Genomic DNA, 21,429 nt, shown 5'->3' with positions numbered 1-21,429 from the left:
ATCACCAATGGTATATGAGTTGTCTTACAGTTGTTCATTATCTTTACTTTTGATAAAGTGATTCATGAATTCCATCTTTGTTTGATCACTTTCCAACTCGCCAATGAACCCCCACCTATGCCCCGAGGATTGTGTTTCCCTTTTGGTGCAATAGCCGGCTTAGAGATTGTTGCGCCCTCTCACACGTACGTGTCCAGGCCACGCGCAACTTCATCCTTCACCCCACAGTCTTGTTCGATTAATGAATGAATGTTCGATTACGGATTCACAGCGGATCAATGAATGTTCGATTACGCGTAAGTCGTCACATGTCTAAGTCGTCACTTTTTTTCTCGGTCCCGATGGTGACGACTTGCGCCTCGTCTACTGTATATAAATGGTGGGGAGAACAAGTATTTGATACACTGCCGATTTTGCAGGTTTTCCCACTTACAAAGCACGTCGAGGTCTGTAATTTTTAATAGAGGTACACTTCAACTGTGAAAGATGAAATCTAAAACAAAAATCCTGAAAATCACATTGTATGATTTTTAAATAATTAATTTGCATTTTATTGCATGAAATAAGTATTTGATACATCAGAAAAACATAACTTAATATTTGGTTCAGAAACCTTTGTTTGCAATTACAGAGATCAAACGCTTCCTGTAGTTCTTAACCAGGTTTGGACAGACTGCAGCAGGGATTTTGGCCCACTCCTCCATACGGATCTTCTCCAGATCCTTCAGGTTTCGGGGCTGTCGCTGGGAAACAGACTTTCAGCTCCCTCCAAGGATTTTCTATTGGGTTCAGGTCTAGAGACTGGCTCGGCCACTCCAGGACCTTGAGATGCTTCTTACGGAGACACTCCTTCGTTACCCTGGCTGTGCGTTTCAGGTCGTTGTCATGCTGGATGACCCAGCCACGCCCCATCTTCAATGCTCTTGTTGAGGGAAGGAGGTTGTTGGCCAAGATCTCGCGATACATGGCCCCATCCATCCTCCCCTCAATACGGTGCAGTCGTCCTGTCCCCTTTGCAGAAAAGCATCCCCAAAGAATGATGTTTCCACCTCCATGCTTCACGGTTGGGATGGTGTTCTTGGGGTTGTACTCATCCTTCTTCTTCCTCCAAACACGGCGAGTGGAGTTTAAACCAAAAAGCTCTATTTTGGTCTCATCAGACCACATGACCTTCTTCCATTCCTCCTCTGGATCATCCAGATGGTCATTGGCAAACTTCAGACGGGCCTGGACATGCGCTGGCTTGAGCAGATGGACCTTGCGTGCGCTGCAGGATTTTAATCCATGACGGCGTAGTGTGTTGCTTATGGTTTTCTTTGATACTGTGGTCCCAGCTCTCTTCAGGTCATTGACCAGGTCCTGCCGTGTAGTTCTGTGCTAATCCCTCACCTTTCTCATGATCATTGAGGCTCCACGAGTTGAGATCTTGCATGGAGCCCCAGACCGAGGGAGATTGACTGTTATCTTGAACTTCTTCCATCTTCTAATAATTGCGCCAACAGTTGTTGCCTTCTCACCAAGCTGCTTGCCTATTGGCCTGGAGCCCATCCCAGCCTTGTGCAAGTCTCCAATTTTGTCCCTGATGTCCTTAGACAGCTCTTTGGTCTTGCCCATTGTGGAGAGGTTGGAGTCTGATTGAGTGTGGACAGCTGTCTTTTATGCAGATAACGAGTTCAAACAGGTGCAGTTAATACAGGTATTGAGTGGAGAAAGCCGAGGGCTCCTTAACGACAAAACTAACAGGTCTGTGAGAGCCGGAATTCTTACTGCTTGGTCGGTGATCAAATACTTATTTCATGCAATAAAATGCAAATTAATTATTTTAAAATCATACAATGTGATTTTTTTTCAGGATTTTTGTTTTCGATTCCGTCTTTCACAGTTGAAGTGTACCTATGATAAAAATTACAGACCTCTATGTGCTTTGTAAGTGGGAAAACCTGCAAAATCGGCAGTGTATCAAATACTTGTTCTCCCCACTGTATATGTATATTGTTACGGCTGTGGAAATTCTCAGAACACCATCAAGGTCCTCAGTTCAGTTAGATCGATAAGTCTGTGTTCAGTTAGATTTCCCCACCGTTGTTTAATGGGAATTATTCATGTCACAGGGCTGTGATCCTTTGAGATAGCCGTTTTTCTTTACTATCGTTATTTTGGACCAACCACCAACATCACTCATCAACCGCTTCACAACAAACGCCAACCACAATTACGCCCTTCACCTTACCACCTTCCCCGCTACGCCAACTGCCGATCCCCTTCTCCACAAACCAAACCACAACTCTCTATTGGTGACGTGCGGATTTTCCCGCCTGTTTTCCGGCGCTTTGGTGTGGGGGAAGTGCGATTCTAGCCGGAGGTCAAAGGTCGTGTGAAGGAGGGGCCTCATTTTGGGGGAATGAATCTCCCTGGACCTGTGCTAAGAATGATTCTCAGCCCCCGCGAGGTGCGTGGGGAGGGGGGGCGAGAGGGCACGCCCCTTTTCTGGAAGCTTCCTGCAGGAGCTGGAAGGAGGGGCGAAGAAATAAACAGGGAGGAGTGAGGCGTTGGAACTGGGGGATATAAGGGCGCGCAGGACACCAGTTGGGGGCTTTTTGTCATCTTCGTGGTGGTTCACTGGTGGTCTTTTTCGTGTGCATTGGTGGTTTCGTCGTCGAGGTGGTGCCTTCTCCTTGGGCGAGTCAAGTCGTGTGTGTTGTGTGCGGTGGTCCGGGTCAAGGCGCGAAGGACGCGGACGGGATGCGCCGCTTTGCAGCTCTGCCACACAGCCTGCGCGCCCGGGAGGAGAGCGCCGGAGAGAGCTCGCCCACCATCGCACCATGAGGGTGCAGGTAACCTGCAACGGTCTCGTGGGGTCCGTTCGGTCAACCAGGCTCCACGCCATAAAGGTATACGGACCCTGTCTGGCGTCCTCGTCTTTGAGGGTGGCCTTTTCCTTTCTTTTGAATGAATGTTGGTGGCGCCGTGTCCTGTAAGTAAAAACTGTTAAGTGACTAGATAATTGCTGATAGACGGTCGTAGTGCTTTCACCTTGCTCGTGTCTTTGTCCCCGTCCCGTGCATGATTGTTTGCCTGTATACGTGTTCTTGAATACCTGCATTGATTGCATGGCTGTATATGTGCATGTGTGAAAATAATAAATGTGATTGTGTGAATGTTACCCGTTCGTCGTGTCTTTTTCCCGCATTGGAACGCCATATTGCATCTCAGAATATTAGTTGGGTTTTAAATACCCGTTAAATAGAATGGGATCCGGCGAGGTCGGGCGATAATACCTGCTCGGTTATCACTGAAGAACGGAACGGACCACTTGAGTTGTTCGTGTCCAAGCCGAGGTACGGTCTCCTGGTAGGCTACCCGCGCAGGTACTTAGGTATATCGATATTCGGCGATTGACCCTATTTTGCGCGGGTAGAAAATTGGCGAGGCCGTGGTGGGGTTGAAGACCCACCCGTGACAGGGTTCCGGCGTTGTTCCAGAAGGTCACGACTGAATTGTCCGTCCGGTGGGCGAGCGGCTACTATTGGTGAAAAGCGGTCGTTCGCACGCCGGTGAGCACGAATTCGTAACAATATTGTTAAGGCTGTGGAAATTCACAGACCACGGTTATCACTGAAGCACGGAACGGACCGCTTAAGCGGTTCGTGTCCTTGGCCGGCCAGCGGCGAGGTACGATCGCCCGGTTAACTACCCGCACATGTACTTAGGTAAGTCGAGTTTGGCGAACAACCCTATCCTGCGCGGGTGGCCGATTGGCAAGATTGTGGTAGGGTCGAAAGACCCACCCGTGACTAGCTCCTGGCGGTAGTTCCAAGGAGGGTCACGACTGAATTGTCCGTTCCAGTGGGCGACGCGGTCGCGATTCGAGTTACGTGGCCGATCGCACGCCGGGCGGACTGAAATTCGTAACAATATATATATATATATAATTACTGTCAACTCCTTGACTAAGATGGCTAAAGATGATGTCCTTGTCCTGTTCCAAGATTTCATCACATTCGTGTTTAAACCATTTTAATCCGTGAACGAGCAGAATTGCCTTATGCTCACCTTCAAATGTGTGGCTAATTGGCATTTTTAATAACTATGCCATCTCTTTTTTTTTTGTTGCAATTTTCTGCCCTGCATAAATATTTTTTACACAATTGAAAATACTGTACTTTGGAGTCATTCCATCTGAAATCACCAAATTTAAGAAAATGTTCCCAGTTGACCCCCTCAGATTTACTTTAAACTTTCATAAAATAGTTCCCAGGTATCAAAATGAAGCGGCGTAAAATTTTAGGTCCATAGATGCGGTCAACTCTGAGATATTGAGGGTTGAAAATGTGGTTGTGATCCTATTTTTATAGTCATTGCGAGCATCACAAAATGAACGGCTACTTTTAAACTCCCACAACTTTTTTTAATATTAATGCGAGAGCCTTGAAATTTTCAGAGATTATTTTTCTATAACTGCTCTGTGAGAAACAAACATAAAACTGAGTGTACCTCTTAAATTTTATGACCTGATAAGTTGAAATCTTGAAAAAAAAATGTTGGTTTTGTATGAAGACCCAAGCTGTTGGACCCCATATATTTGTATTGACTCATCCCAGAAGCTTGAAATTTTTTCTTGTAATAACTGTATGGTAGTCGTATTCAAATACATGTTTACTTTTCTTAATCAGTCATATATATAATACAGTCGTGATCCCTCAAAAATTGAAAATTTTCATTTTTTCCCTGAAATTCAGGTGAGGATTGCAAATATATGACAAGGTATACCACTTGTAATTGTTCACCATTGGAAAGAGCATATTCAAGTTTACAAAAGTGTCAAATATCAAAGTGGTATATTTAAAATATATATATTTTCTATTTTTTTAAAAAAACTCTTGTTTACACAGTCGTGAATACATGAGGTGTGTGCATGGTGTGGGCACCATGGTAATCATGAATGATTAGTTCTATGATTCAAATTAATAATACAAAAATATATCACATACTGCAAGAACAATGTAATAAAACATTTCACGTAAATGATTTGAATACGTCCTTGATCTGCTTTTCCAAGTCAGGTGCGAGTTTGTACTGCCTCCCAGTTGACGTTAGGGGAGCATCAATAACTTTTATCACATGGACCAAAGGAACTCAACAAATGTCCTCCCTTGAATGTAACTATATACACTGCTGACATCAGCAGATCAGCCACTATTCCTGAGTTTTATTTTTAGCCCCAAACAGATGAGTTAAGCTCTTGCTATTTATAAATGAGAAACAAAGAATTACAAATTCAAATTTCAAAGTATTGTGTTCATGGTATCCTAATAGCAGATGATATGTATGTACATTGTATATACATGTACTACATGTAAAAGGACTGTTCATTAAATAGCACACACAACGCGCACAGCACTGGCAGAACATCATTTATTCAGATATTTTTAAAATATTGATATAAACATTATACCACTTTGATATTTGACACTTTTGTAAACTTGAATATGATCTTTCCAATGGTGAACAATTTGAAGTGGTATACCTTGTCATATATTTGCAATCCTCACCTGAATTTTGGTGAAAAATGAAAATTTTCGATTTTTGAGGGATCATGACTGTATTATATATGACTGATTAAGAAAAGTAAACATGTATTTCAATACTACTACCATACAGTTATTACCTGAAAAAATTTCAAGCTTCTGGGATGGGTCAATAAAAATATATGGAGTCTCAAAGTTGGGTCTTCATACAAAACCAACTTTTTTTTCTGGATTTCAACTGATCAGGTCATAAAAATTAAAAGAGGTATACTCCGTTTTATGTTTGTTTCTTACAGAGCAGTTATAGAAGAATAATCTCTGAAAATTTCAAGGCTCAAGCATTACTATTTAACTGGGAGGCCTCTGGTGATATGAGGTGGAATGACTCTTTGATGCAAATGTTCTGGAGAGCACTATGAACTTGGATTATAGCAAAATAGTTTATACATGAAGAAAATCTATCAATCTTCATGTGATGTGATACCTACAAAGGAAGCTCGCCTGGATGCTTTTTGTATTAACAAGTTGCTGTGGTCTCTGATCGTCTCATTTCTACATTCTTTTTTTTTAATGAAAATTAAATTTGCTATTAATCACTGCAAATGTCATCTTTCAGGACTTTATTCTTTAATTTTGGCCTTTGGGGAAGGGGGGAGTGATTTTTGGCAAAATTCCAAGTGTTTAATTTCTCTCTGACAGGGGAGAGTGTAATACGTGGAGATCGTGAAGCCATTAAAAACCTTTTGGAGATATTTGAAGGTCTTCTGGACTACCTCACTGCAGACAATGGTATGATTTATGTCACTTGATTTTGCAATATGGTTAATACCAGAAAGTTTAATTAATATGAGAGCAATATGAGCAGAAAAAGTTGTTTGAAGCTTAATGAATGAGCTGTCACATTTGTATAGAAAGAAATTTTTCAATTGCTACCATGGTATTGTCAGTTTATGGTTCATGGAGATGATTCACTTTATTTGCATTGCCTTGTTTCACTTTCAACTGTTGGTCTTTATTTTGCCCCACCAGGTAACAATGAAAATGAGGTTGAAGAGGATTTAGTTGCTGCAAGAGCACCTCAAAGAGAGTATACAAATGAAGGGTATTGCTTTAAAGTCTTTTTTTTCTTTTCTTTTTTTGTTATCGTGATCCTTGGCTCATTGTGGAGCTTGCACTATGATCAAGAGAAACAGTTGTGATATGGGTTTCACAACTGTTATTCAAGTCATTCGAAGACTTCAAGTAAATTTGGTGGAATGACAAATAAGATTTCAAACTCGATGACATTTGAGTTGTGCGTGGTGAGCCAAAAGTTGGTTAATTGTCCAAAATAAAGTACCAGAGTCCTTTTTTTCCATTTATACTTACCTCCACCACCGAAGGTGAAGGAGGTTATGTTTTCACCCCTTTGTCTGTCTGTGTACAGGATATCTCAAAAAGTTGTGGACGGGTTTGGATAAAATTTGGTGGGCAGGTTGGGTGTGTGACAAGGACGAACTGATTAGATTTTGGTCAAGATCCGGATCCGGATCTGATAATTTAAGTGATTCTTCACCATTGAGAGATGGGGCCAAAAACGATATATAGCACGATATCTCAAAGTTGTGGACGGGTTTAGACGAAACTTGATGGACATGTAGTGTGTGAGACAAAGAATTGATTCAATTTTGGTGAAGATCCGAATCCGGATCTGGATCTGATAATTTTTAAAGTGATTCTTCACCATTGAAAGATATGACTAAACCGATATATAACACGATATCTCAAAAAGTTGTGGACAGATTCAGATGAAACTTGTTGAACAGGTTGTGTGTGTGGCAACGACAAATTTATTCGATTTTGGTGAAGATTTGCTTCTGAATCTGGATACGATAATTATTTAATTTTTCAAGTGATTCTTCACTATTGAGAGATGGGGCCAAAAACGATGTATAGCACAATGTTTCAAAAATCTATTGTACTCGATGTGTTCTCGTGGATCTGGCATTGTGTGGTGGTTGTATGCGCTCTTCCAAGTGCCCTTGTAGTTAGATAAATATGTCGCTGGCTTTTTTTACTATTAATGCTTTGTCAGCTATAAAGAAAGTTTGTCAAGTTATATCTCAAGATTGCCTCATGTGTAGCTGGGTAGAAATTTTTTTGAGAGGATGGGGGGGCTTGAGGAAGTTTGTGGACCATGCTCTTTCTTCATTGTTGCAAATTGGTGGAGTAGAGTTTAGTTCTATTTGTTGGTTTGCCTTTTCTATGAAAATTGATTATTCCAACCACATTGTGTGTGTGTGTGTGTGTGTGTGTGTGTGTGTGTGTGTGTGTGTGTGTGTGTGTGTGTGTGTGTGTGTGTGTGTGTGTGTGTGTGTGTGTGTGTGTGTGTGTGTGTGTGTGTGTTTGTTTGCGCGTTGAGATCAGGGTGTCCGTGCTGATTGAGATCGAGCGCTATCCACGCATATGATCTTGGTAGAGAAGAGCTTTAATTCACATCAAACATGTATACATGGAGAGAGAGAGACAGAGAGACAGAGAGACAGAATACCCACAGTAGTCCAGCTCAATCTAACCCTGGTGAGCTTAGCATTTTGGCTTGCCTTGTATACAATTTGCCCTGCCCCTTGTGGGGCCATCTGTTTTCATGATTTACCCAGCTCCCATCACTGGTTTCTATTGAGAGATTCCATTCCCAGAGATCAATTTCCTTTGAGGTGAAAAACCTGGTGGTGTTTCCTCCCTTTGGGCAGACAAAGTATTTTTCTTCCATAAACAGGAAGGTCTGTTTCTGGTTATTGAAAAGCTAAGAAAACCTCGGGTGACAGGAAGATTATTCTTACAGCATTCCACCCTTTGTTCTACTCTTTGGAAAGTGGAAATAGCTGTTAAACTATGTCAAGCAGTACTGATTTACGATCGGGTCTCCCTTGGCTCAAGGCTTAAAGAATGTTTTGACAAGGGCAAATGAGAAAGCCAGATGTTCAGCTGTGTGGGCAGTAAAGAGATGGACTACATGCTTTGACTGCTAACACAGACAGAAACTGCAGCTGCTGAGAGCAGTTTATAATCCAGTGGATGCTTGTGGCTTTTTACCCCTCAGCCCAATTGGGCTAAGGGGTATTGTCGTCACAGGCGTTGTCCGTCCATCCGGGCGTCTGTCAACTTTTGGTTTCCGCCAATTTCGAGAACGCCTTGTCCGATTAAATCCATTTTTGCAGTGTGTGTTGGGGCTGCGAGAGGAAGGTTCCTTTCAATAATCAGCGCAATTCGATTCTCGGCTTGGCCACCGGGGGGCCAAAACTGAAAACCTAGAAATGGCTTTCTTCTGAACGAATGTCTGGATCATCGCCAAAATTTTATCACAGCTATATCTGATGAGGATACATGATATATAACCTGGGTTTTTGATTTGACCTACTTTTCAAGGTCACAGAGGTCAAAGTTCATACTTCGGTGTCCGGGCATCCGTCAACCTTTGGTTTCCGTCAATTTCGAGGAGACCGCCTTGTCCGATTAAATCCATTTTTGCAGTGTGTGTTGGGGCTGGGTAGAGGAAGGTCCCTTTCGATAATCAGCGCAATTCGATTCTCGGCTCAGCCACCAGGGGGCCAAAACTGAAAACCGAGAAATGGCTTTCTCCTGAACGAATGGCTGGATCATCGCCAAAATTTTATCACAGGTATATCTGATGAGGATACATGATATATAACCCGGGTTTTTGATTTGACCTACTTTTCAAAGGTCATACTTTGGTTTTCGGACAATAACTTGAGAATGGCTCGACCGATTGATTTCATTTTTGTGTGGTATAATCGGGGTGGTTTGAGGAAGGTTCCTTTCGATATTCAGTGCGATGTGATATCCAATATGGTGGCTTGGGCAGCCAACTTGAATTTGGTTTCTGGACAATAACTTGAGAACGGCTTGACATTGATTTTATTTTCATGGGGGTATAATGGGAGTGGTTAGAGGAAGGTTCCTTTCGATATATATATAGCACAATCCGATATCCAATATGGCGGCTTGGGCAGCCATCTTGAATTTGGTTTCCGGACAATAACTTTAACGGCTTGACTTATTGATTTCATTTTTGTGTGATATAATGGGGGTGTTTAGAGGAAGGTTCCTTTCGATATTCAGCGCAATCCGATATCCAATATGGCGGCAAGAGCAGCCATCTTGAATTTGGTTTTCAGACAATAACTTGAGAATGGCTTCACACATTGATTTTATTCTGGCGAGGTATAATGGGGTTGAGTAGAGGAAGGTTCCTTTCCAAAATGGGCGTGCTGCGATTTCCAATATGGCCACCATCTTGTAATTGGTTTGCGTCAAGCAGCTGAGGGGTTACGCCCGCTTTGCGGTGCTATTTTTAAAATGTTACTTTCGACTGTTTAAAAAGTAATTCTGCCAAAAATGGCTGTTCTCAGCTTGGGAGATGTACAATATCTCCACATCCGTACATGTGCATGTACTCTGGGGTAGGGAGGGCAGGTCAGTTATCCCTTGATCCCGTTTGTTTGCAGTAAGGATATAGCATTTTATGCCTGTATTGGGTGTGTTTTGTGCAAAGTCATCCTTTGCACCACTGCCAGAGGGACTGCGTTGTTCATGGTAGTGTTCACAACGGCTCATCTCTGTGACAAGGCCAGCATAAGGTGGCTTGTGATTGACTTTGCACCACTTCCCACCCATGCTCTCATTTTATACAATTGCACCAAGCATGGCCAGGCTCCACGTGCACTTGCGCAAGGGCTACAAATCTTCACAGGCTGGCTTGTCCGTGACAGATGTGAGTAGCTGCCGACGGTCATGTGGAACAGGTTGATTGCCCACCACAACAGGTTCCCATCATGTGCTGCCTTTTTGGCTGCTGGTTGCATCATTGGTTAGGGGGCATGGCTATGCTGCTGATGCAGTACCCCTATTACCAGTACACTGGTGCTCATTTCGCTGACCTCGGAAGGATGACAGGCTGAGTCAACCCCCTGGTGTTAATTCAGTGGAAAACGGGGCTCGAACTCAGGACCCTAAGACCCCAAACCACCACCCTAACCACTAAGCCAACACTAGGCGAGACGCCGCAACAGGTTGAGCCGGCATCACCCGTGGGGAGGAGATTACCACAAGAGGTAATCTTGGGAAAAATGCCCCTATACAGTATATGGGTATGTGCAATGTGGCAAACAATAGAAAAGAAGGGACATTCTAATGCTTGTGGAAAATGCCAGACAATAGAAAATAAGGCACATTAAAAAAAATCTCATGTGCATGCTGTGCTACCCTTGTGTTCTGAGGAGGAACCAAGTAATGCTCAAGAAAAGTTCATGTAAAGGGGTGCCCTACATATATGCTGTAGGTTAAATGGCATCAGTACTTTTTTTTTTGTGTGTACCTTGAAAATGAAAACTCATAACATAATGTGCATGTGTGTGATTAAATTGTTTTCAATTTTTTTAACTACCTGTTTTTATGCCTCCGATGACATTTGCCAGAGGAATTATGTTTTTGGGTTGTCTGTCCACATGCACATACAGTGCGTTCAGAAAGTATTCAAACCCCCTTGATATTTTTCACATTTTGTTGTGTTCAGCCTAAATTTAAAATGGATTGAATTTAAATTTTATGTCACCGATCTACACAAAATAGCCCATAATGACAAAGTGAAAGCATGTTTTCAGAAATTTTTACAAATTTATTGAAAATGAAATTCAGAAATATATAATTTACATAAGTACTCAGTCCCCCAAATTAATACTCTGTAGAAGTGCCTTTGGCAGCTATTACAGCTTTGAGTCTTCTTGAGTATGTCTGTATCAGCTTTTCACATCTGGATTTGGCGGTTTTCTCCCATTCTTCCTTGCAGATTTGCTCAAGCTCTGTCAAGTTGGATGGGGAATGTCGATGAACAGCAATCTTCAAGTCTTTCCACAGATTCTCAATGGGATTCAAGTCTGGGCTTTGGCTGCACCACACAAGACTTTCACGTTCTTGTTCTGAAGCCATACAAGTGTTGCTTTGGCTGTATGCTTGGGGTCATTGTCCTGTTGGAACATAAGTCTTTTGCCGCAGTCTCAGGTCTTTTGTACTCTGAAGCAGGTTCTCCTCAAGGATTTGCCTGTATTTGGCTCCATTCATTGTTCCCTCTATCCTTACAAGTCTCTCAGTCCCTGCCGCTGAAAAGCATCCCCATAGCATAATGCTGCCATCACCATGCTTCACGGTAAGGATGGTATTAGATGGGTGATTATCTGTGCTCGGTTCCTGCCGGACGTAGTGCTTTTCATTCAGGCCAGAGAGTTCAATTTTCATCTCATCAGACCACAGAATATTTTGCCTCATGCTTTGAATCTTTCACGTGCCTTTTTGCCAATGCTCGGAGTGCTGTCACGAGCCTTTTTTCTCAGGAGTGGTGTCCGTCTGGCCACTCCCATGAATCCTAGATTTGTGAAGTGCTGCAGAGACTGTTATCCTTCCGGAAGGTTCTCCCATCTGAGCCAAGGAACTCTGTAGTTCTGTCAGAGTGGTCATTCGGTTCTTGGTCACCTCCCTGACCAAGGTCCTTCTTGCCCGGTTGTTAGTTTGGTCGGACGGCCAGCTCTTGGAAGAGTCTGGGTAGTTCCATATTCTTTCCATTTCCTAATGATGGAGCTCACTCTGCTCTTGGGAACTTTCAACACTAGAAATTGTTTTAGATATACCCTTCCCCAGATTGATGCCTCCTTACAATTCTATTTCGGAGTTCTACGGACAGTTCCTTGGACTTCATGGTGGATTTTCTGCTCTGACATGCACTGTTAACTGAGACACCTAATATATAATGGTGTGTTAATTTCCAAATCATGTCTAATCAATTGAAATGTCCACACGTGGACTCCAATCAAGTTGTGGAGACATCTCAAGCATGATGAAAGGAAATTGGATGCACCTGAGCTCACTTTGGACTGCCATAGCAAAGGGGTTGAATACTTATTGACTCGACATTTCAGCTTTTCATTTTTAATTAACTTGTAAAAATTTCTTGAGAAAAAAGAAATTCAATTTTTTTTCCCCAGAATAGCAAGTGAAGGATGTCCTACCTCCACTACCAGCTCTGTTGAAGTCCTTGTTCCCACTAGAGAAGGTGAGGGAACTGAGTCCACGGAGGAACTTATCAGACTCGGGGAGATGATGCAAACGCTTCCCAGCTGCTCAACTGACATCCATGGTATCTCCTTCATAACACATGTATGGCACCACACATGAGTGCTTGTAAAATATCAAGTCAGAAGATGTGGGAGATATTTAAAATTTACGAGTTCGCTATTTTTTTTTCTTTCATTTTGTTAACCTCTTCCTTTCCTTTTGAAATATGCCTGCAGTCACCTGAGATGTGATAAATGTATTGTGTTGTATCCAATAGGTATTTCAATTATTTTGTCAAATGCAAACGTTATTTGATGCCTATTTTGTAAACGGCCCAAACAGTTATGTGTTTATCAAATTGTTAAATTGACTCCCTTATGAGGACTTCTTTGTTCTACCTACCTTAGGTTCAGATAGTACGTCTTTGAGTGAGCACACTCTCACAAGTGAAGAGAGTCTGTTTGACCTTCCCAGCCATTTCCACCCGGTCACAACGCACAAAATTTTGCACGGTGTTCTGCCTTCGGCCATTCTCCTTCAGCCTCCTCTCCAGGGAAAAAGTTCCCCATCTGACCTCAGTGAATTTCTGCCCACAAGATCACAATGGAGAGGAGATCTAGTACAGAGTACAGCAGAGGTATTCATGATTTTGATGGAAAATTATGTCATATTGAAAATAAGTGATATGTCATATCTGGGTTGACCGGTTTGGTATTCGCATGTGCCAACTTCTTGATGTTTCCAAGTGCACCAAATTGAAACAAAATACATGATATTGAGAAGAGTTCAAAAAATCGAAACGGTTTACTTGTTTGGTTTTGAATATTTCTTCATCCGTGTTGGAGGGATGAAATAAAATGAGAATTGTGATTGATTGATATATTCTCTCCTTTCTTTCATTTTGAACAGAAAACTAAGAAGACCGTGTCGTTCCTTCCAGCCTGGGAGCCAGAAGAGGTACATTTGCCGTGCTCTCCAGTTCCTGGCTCTCCTGCGGGGAGTACCTCTCTACCTCAAAGCTCCTCCAGTGGCCATCAAATAAGTACTGTTTCACCTTCAGCTGATGCAAGGTATGGTGTAGTTGATTGAGCATATTGTGCATAACAGTGGCCTCATTGTGTGATTTCAAAGTAGATTGGTGCAGGTAAATCTGTTGAACAGAATCAGGTCCAGACTTTGCATTATAGATAACTTATACCAACGAATGCTGAACCTGTTGTCGGCCTACACAACCGATGCCCAACGATAGTCTAACTTAGGCATAGCACGTTTCACGCATCGCCGACGATGTCGTGACGTAGCCTATTAAAAGGCTGACGCACAACGATTCGAATCATAACTGCTGTAGAAATGGAAGTGACAACATCGCGGTCACACCTTGGCGATCTTGCCAGCGTATGCCGACCTAAGAAAAATGTGTCTAAAACGTTGGGGCACGTCAAATACGTCAAATATGAGTAAGTTTGGTATACGTGAGTAGAACGCTAAAGTACGCTATCATACGTCATAGTAAGTAGAGTACGTCAAAAAATTTTAAACATGTTCAAAATTTTACGACGTACTCGGCGTATGACACGCGTTCCGCATGCGATGGGGATAAGTTTTACACACGATATGTGGACGCTTACACACGTCCACAAACGCTACTTATAAGCTACTCATAAGTCGAAACGCGTCACTGTAATGTCTTTTTTACGCGAAACTTATTTCTAACTTACGTTTGACGTGCTTTGAACCAATTATTTACGTAGTCCCAACACACATCGACGTATGTAGACGTATTCCAATGATGTCTTCCGGTCGACAAAAAAAAATAAATTAACGTGTTTCTAACTTACAACTGCCATATAAAGACGTGTTCCCAGCGGTTTTGGGAATTGGTATCTAAAAATGCTGTTCATAAAAGGGGAACCCGACAGTGTTTTCGAGTCCTTTTTGAGTCGATGTCCATGTCAGCAGTATCAGTATTAGTAGTAGTTTGTTCATGTTGGCAGTAGTAGGTGAGTGTGAGGGGGAGGGTGTGGGTTATGATGGATCGTCCTTGCGTTTCACGATTTAAATGATAAACTCAACGATTTAAATGGCTGCATCTCCACTATTGAAAGTAGACGCTTGCGCTCAACAATTGGATTTTTTTACACTCAACGACTTTTAAACGGTACCACTCAGCTATTTTCATTGTTTACAATGAACGATTTAAATTGCTGTCACTCGCCTTTGTTTTTTGACGCTGGCGCTCGGAAATTTTAATCGTTTCTATTGAACGTGCTAAATCGCTCAAACTCCACTATTGAAAGTAGACGCTTGCGCTCAACAATTCGATTTTTTTTGCACTCAACGACTTTTAAACGGTACCACTCAACTATTTTCATTGTTTACAATGAACGATTTAAATTGCTGTCACTCGCCTTTGTTTTTTGACGCTGGGGTTTTGAAATTTGAAGCGTTTCTTCTGAACGTGTTAAAACGCTCAAACTCGACTATTTTAAATAGACGCTGCCGATGGACAATTGGAATCATAGCCAAACTCGACATCGAAGTCTGAACATCCTCGTCATGCCGAAGAAAAGTTTGAAGAATGCTGCAAATAAGTGTCCTGGCCGTGGCCGTGGACGCTGACGCAAGGACGATCCATAATACCGACGTCTTTCAGCCTATGAGTAACTTAAAAGTAACGTCTGTCGATGTGTGGCAACGATCGCGTAACGTGCCAACAACACGTTAATCATAGGTTAGAAATAAGTTTCGGGTACGCTAAACATTACCTCGGCGTGTCTCAACTTATGATTAACTTACAAGTAGCATGTGTTGACATCTACGATCGCAGACCGTGCATACAACTTGTGGCCAGCGTAGCGGAACGTGTGAGTCATACGCCGGCATACGTCGTGAAATTTCAAGCATGAAAAAATTTGAGGACAACCAAAAAGTACAACGTTTAAAGCCAGCGTACAACGACGTATGGCAGTTTTTCAGCGTGCTCTCAATGTTATCAAAACTTACCCATAACGTATTCAACGTGTGCCAGCGTTTTAGAAAAAAAATTCAAAAATCGGCATACGTTGGCTAAAACGTCAAGGTGTGACCGGGCCTTAAGGAATGTACACTGCCCCTGTGTTTTTTTACTTCAACACGTACTGTTTCCAAACCCCTCTCCATCTTTTATACACAGTGACCTCATTGATCCACTCTCCCAGTGCCGAGAACACAACATCCGCTCTGAGCTTGAACTCCAGTGCATGGCGGAACAGCTTGCATGGCAGTTTAAAGAGAAAAAGCAGGTGACTTCCACACTGCAGTTTTTAGCACAAAAATTCATTGTCGAGCTGGTTTTGCTGAGATTGCTTATTTTTTATTTTACAAGCTTTTTTTTGGGCGGCGGGGGAGAGAGACAGATGGATGGGTGGGTTGATCATGTAATGTTCCATGGCCAGGCAGTGATGGCTTCTTGTATTTGCTTGCTGATTTTTTTTTTTTTTCCAGCTTCATCCGTTGCATCACAATCGGGTCTTGTCTTCCGTTTCAACAGGTGATAGAACGGGCATTGCGATTGGATCAGGAAAGTCCAAGTAAGTCCAGCACAGTGGTGGAAGATAACAGACTACTTTCCCCACACGTTGAAGCTGAAGCTTGCGGTGCGGTTCAAGGTAAATCCTATTTTCCTGGAGAGTTTTGGGGAAACTAGCCGAATGTATTCCTTTTATTATGAGGGCAACATGCAAGCTTGTGCTTTGTTCTATGGTACATAACAGGTACAATTGTCCCTTGCCTCTGTAGATATTATTTCAGAACATTTGTGCAACCCTTAAGTTGTGGCATATATCGATAAACACAGTGCATTTGTTTTAGCACAGTGATTTATGTAGGTCTCTCTATATCTTTCATCATCCTGCAGGAATTTCCTTCATAGTTTTTATAATAATATGAGTTCCCTTTCAAGGAACTTCAATGCAGGTGGAGTCTATTGGGTCCATCAAAGCCTGCACCAGTATTGCCAAACTATGGTTGTTAGTCTTTGGTACGACTCGACCGGTTTGATTTTGGTACGACTTGACTCTAACCACTGACCTGCCAGACTCAGAGTGGATGCTTCTAACCGTTACATCACTGATTTGATTCATCTTCATTTTACAGCACTTCATTTCAAATATCATCTCAGGTCAGGTCAGGTATGGGAGCATGTGCCAGAACAGCGTGTCGCTGCGTCCACTTTCCGCCGGTACTCCAGGGGCCTCCGTCTGGCCTTCCCCCAGGCAGATGCCAGGCCCATCCCCATCTCCTTGAGATGCTGGTCAACCTGCTGCAACCACGAGGTACGTGGTCGGCCCATTGGCCTCCTCCACTCACGAGACTCCCTCGCTGAGAGAATCTGGTGAGCAGGATCAGCGAGAGGAAAACAAGCCACATGTCCATACAGCCGCAACTGACGCTCACGGACCATGCAGGTAACAAATCTCATCCGAGTCTCTCTCAGCAACCACTCGTTGGACACAATCTGACCAACGATAGCCAAGGATTCTCCGAAGAGACCTGGCACCAAAGGAATTAAGTCTCCGTCTTAGATCCTTGGTCAGAGTCCAAGTCTCGCATCCATAGAGCAAGACTGGAAGCACCAAGGACCTGAAGACTCGGACTTTCGTCCTCCCACACAGGTACCGGCAGCGCCACACCCCATGATCCAGTGAATCTATGACTCCCCAGGCCCGACCCAGACGTCTATTGACCTCTGACTCACAGCCAGCAGCAGACATGAATATCACTGCCAAGGTAAGTGAATCTCTCCACGACCTCAACATCCTCACCACAAACAGAAACTGAGAGGACAGCAGCATCCAAGATGTCATTGAAAGCCTGGATCTTAGTTTTGACCCAAGAAACCTGTAATCCCAGCGGCTCAGACTCCTCATTCAGCACCTCGAGGGCCCCCGAAAGGATATCTGAAGTCTCCGCAAAGATGACTGCATCATCTGCGAATTCAAGGTCCGAGATCTTGACATTCCCAAACGATGCACCGCAGCTTGATCATTCCGACATCCTCCCGAAAATCCAGTCCATACAAGTGCTGAAAAGTGTGGGGGCCAGTACACACCTCTGACGAACTCCAGTAACAACTGGAAATAAGTCAGAGATGGTACCACCACACTTCACAGCACTCTCAGTCCCAGAGTAGAGTTCAGACATCAGATCGATCAGTTTTGGTGGCACCGCACGAAGACCAAGAATCCTCTAGAGGGCATCCCGATTCACTGAATCGAACGCTTTACAGAGATCAACATAGGCTGCAAGCAGCCCCTGCCGAAACTCTCGTCTGCGTTCTGTGAGGACACGAAGAGCAAGGATACGGTCAATCGTTGACCTCTTTGGTGTAAAGCCTGACTGCTCTGGACGCTGGTGCTCAAGCAGATGGTGGCGAACCCTATCAAGAATTATCCGAGCAAAGACCTTGCCCGGCAGTGAGAGCAGCGTCACCCCTCGGTAGTTGTTGCAGTCTTGGCGATCACCCTTCCCTTTCCAGAGAGGGACAACAAGGCCCCTCTTCCAATCAGTTAGGATGATGCCTGTGTTCCAGGCAAAGCACAAAACTGCATGCAACGACACGAGTGCAGCATTTCCACCAGTCTTGAGAAGTTCAGCATGAATGCCACAGATCCCTGGAACTTTACCCTGTTTCAACCGGTTCACCGCAGCCCGTGTTTCCACAAGCGAAGGTGGACCACAATTGATTGGAGGGTCAGCAACAGGGATTGTAACACCATTGACGTCCAACTCGACAGCTGGTGGATCAGCCTGGTACAACCGCTCAAAGTAACCGGCCAAGCGGGCCTTCACTTAAGACTCCTCTGTTAAGAGCCTACCACTCTCTGCTCTAACTGCAGTGCTCCGAGGGAGGGCTTGGATGAACGCAATGCACGAATTCCCCTGTAAGTGGGACGAGAATCACCTGTCCACAAGTGATGCTCTACCCCCTCACAGATTCCTCGCACATAGGCCTCCTTGTCCACCCTAAGTGCACGTACACTTTTACGTCTCAGCTCCCTGAACAGCTCAGCTCTGCCATTCAGCCTGGCCCTGCGACTCTGGCCAATGGTATCCAGTGTCCCTTGAGAGACAAAATTCTTCTTTGCCCTGCGGTGACTTTCAAGACATCCACCGGCAACATCAAGGACGGTGGTCTTAAAGGTAATCCATAACTCTTCAGGACCCCCCAAAGCACCCAGACACCCCAAATGTTCACTCAGCCTGTTCGCAAACTCCTCAGCTACTCTGTCATCCTTGAGCTTGCCAACATCCAGCCTCGGCTGGGATGGTATCATTCTCCAGGATTTAAGGTGCAGCTTTGGAGTTGCTACAACCCTGTGGTCAGTATTGAGGAACTGAGCACTCCGGTAGACCCTGCAGTTCTGGATCATCCTCCAGCGACCGTCAACGAGGACATGGCAATTTCCTTTGCCACACCGCCAGCGTTGGAATACCAAGTTCAGCGATGAGCTTGTGGGCGCTGAAACCATGAACCGGCCACCCTAAGTCCATGACTTCTTGCAAAGTCAAGGAACTTAGTGCTATTCTGGTTCATAGTTCCTGACCCATGGGGACCAACACATGTCTCATAACCATCTCTATCAGTTCCAGTCGATGCATTGAAATCCGCTTATTGGACACAGCTACAGCAACTCCTTGAGTATGGTAACCATCAGAGCGTCCAGACCAATGGTAGGTGTAACCACCCACCATTATCTCGCCGCAATCCGGTCTCCGAACCTCAGAGAGTGCTGCAATACCGATGTCCAAACGCTTGAGCTCAGATGATAACAGAGACAGGTGATCATCCTCTCTTGGGGATAGGACATTTCAGGCACCCACCTGAAGGGACCGCCTCAGGTTAACCCAAGGAGACCGCCATCTGGTGGACGACACCTCAGCACCACTCTGACACTCTCCCGCAATCTGACCCAGGGAGGTTACCTCGTGGTTTCCCTCCTTTCCTCAAAGATTGGCGGTCCCGAAGGCTTCGCCCCAATCCTGTCATCCGGTGAGCTGCCCTGTGAAGGGAAGCTGCACAGGAGGTACTCCCATGGAGTGGGTTTTCAGATTTTTTTGCGTTTGTGTGTTTTGCGGAATGAAGGGTTTTACAGTGGCCGGAGTGCAAATCCTGCCACCAACCTCCGAATAAAAAAAAGTAACGCAACTGCAGGAGGATGTCCACAGACACAGTTGGGCATAGATATGGATGGCCGTTGGCTCACAAGGAGCTCCTCCACCCTTTGACAGGTTTTGTTTTTAATCCTGCTGGGTGTCCATATCCAAGCACCCTCCTCACCAGAAAACCTGGTGGGGGAGACTGTTTAGTCGCCGACAACCCGACCGTGGAACAGGTTCGTACAGGTTTACATGGTACCTGTAGCAGGTCACAGATCTGACCTGACCTGACAACATCTCGTTGTCTTGAATATCATCTCGAAGCATTTTAAAACAGAGCTGAGGCTCATGGAGGAGTTTATAACACAAACCGTGTGCAGAATAGACTTCCATCGACATTAGTGTACTTTTTCATGAAATGCAAGATCACGAGACTATGTTCAAGTCGACACTGTTGGATTTTAAATTTGCATAGCCCCACGGAGCTCGATTTTTCATTTTTGTCCCAAGGTCAAGGCCACAAGGTCACGAACTTAGAAAATTGCGAATTGTGTTTTTAGGGGGTAGCCAATTTCAATTTGCATCTTCTCCTAGGGGGTTTGTCGAATCTGGCAGGGGTTTCCGTATTTGGTTAGCCCAATGGCACCTGCATAGCCCCACAGAGCTCAATTTTTCATTTTAGTGTCAAGGTCACAAGGTCATGAACTTAGAAAATTTCGAATTTTGACATAAAAATCAGATGACCGCCCAAACTTTGAGAGCTCGGATGACAATTTTTTTATGCATAATCTTGAGGTCATTCCCCACCTAAAGTCTTGAAACCATTTTTCTCTATCTCAAACACCTTGCCCGTGGCGCCCCCTTCAAGTTTGTTTTTACGCTGATTTCATCAAAGTATGGATAATCCGAGGAGTGCAAAATGCCATATAGCCTATATGACGTTATATTGTTCCTGAAATGTTCCAGAGGAAGTTTTGCACCAACGGTCATAATACTTGACCTTTGACCTTTAAAGTTCACAAAGGTCAAATTTTAAAAGTTGTGGGAATCGAACCGGGTTTTCGACCTTCTTCAACGAACTAACTCCATTAAGCTATATATATATAGCACGTATCCTGTTTCCTTATTTTAATGTCCACAACATTGTTTTGGGACCTTTAAAGGTTATGCAAAGGTCAAATTTTTAAAGTTGTTGAGCGAGACCGGGTGAACGAAAGAACCTATCACTCGTACCACATCATGTTGATCTTTTTTATAACTTTGTCAAACATTATCACATTGTCTCATCCTTGACTTCTGAAACAATCTACATCGTCAAATACCGCTCGTGAACCATCGTCGTCTTCAGTGTTGTTTTTACTTATTTTTCTTAAAAGAGCTATGCAATTGTTTTCTTCATCATATGCATTTACCTTGTTTTTTATTATTTTCTTTTAAATGTTTTACTTTATTTTTTTAATTAATTTACAATGTCATATGTGAAGCAATAATGATAAAGCCCATATTCAAAGCTGGGTTGCTCATCAGAAATATCAGAATTACGATCGTAGGTCACATTGCTCCTCAGTTTCGCTTGTGGTTCAAACCGATTTGGCAGAATGGTAAATGCTTTTTTACGTTGTTTACATAACACGCAACCAGTTTGTTACTTTTCCAT

The 21,429-nt window shown here is 43.7% G+C and overlaps 1 protein-coding gene across 4 annotated transcripts in view; it reads left to right on the top strand.

Moving 5' to 3' along the window:
* Positions 1-21,429, top strand: part of CEP95 (centrosomal protein 95) — an 85,047-nt gene that overhangs the window by 13,420 nt on the left and 50,198 nt on the right. For 3 of the 4 annotated variants that reach the window (XM_085857396.1, XM_085857395.1, XM_085857398.1), the window contains exons 4-10: positions 6,228-6,317; positions 6,558-6,630; positions 12,566-12,717; positions 13,043-13,272; positions 13,545-13,705; positions 15,808-15,916; positions 16,165-16,282. In XM_085857396.1, coding sequence (XP_085713522.1) covers positions 6,228-6,317; positions 6,558-6,630; positions 12,566-12,717; positions 13,043-13,272; positions 13,545-13,705; positions 15,808-15,916; positions 16,165-16,282 — 933 coding nt within the window. The remainder of the gene's footprint in view (positions 1-6,227; positions 6,318-6,557; positions 6,631-12,565; positions 12,718-13,042; positions 13,273-13,544; positions 13,706-15,807; positions 15,917-16,164; positions 16,283-21,429) is intronic. The other variant, XM_085857397.1, reaches the window with a different exon arrangement.

This window comes from Eptatretus burgeri, chromosome 15, assembly GCF_056783735.1.
Source record: "Eptatretus burgeri isolate ZD-2024b chromosome 15, Ebu_testis_v1, whole genome shotgun sequence".
NCBI lineage: Eukaryota > Metazoa > Chordata > Myxini > Myxiniformes > Myxinidae > Eptatretus > Eptatretus burgeri.
The sequence above is the reverse complement of the archived record's forward strand: the minus strand, read 5'-3'. Positions and strand labels throughout refer to the sequence as shown.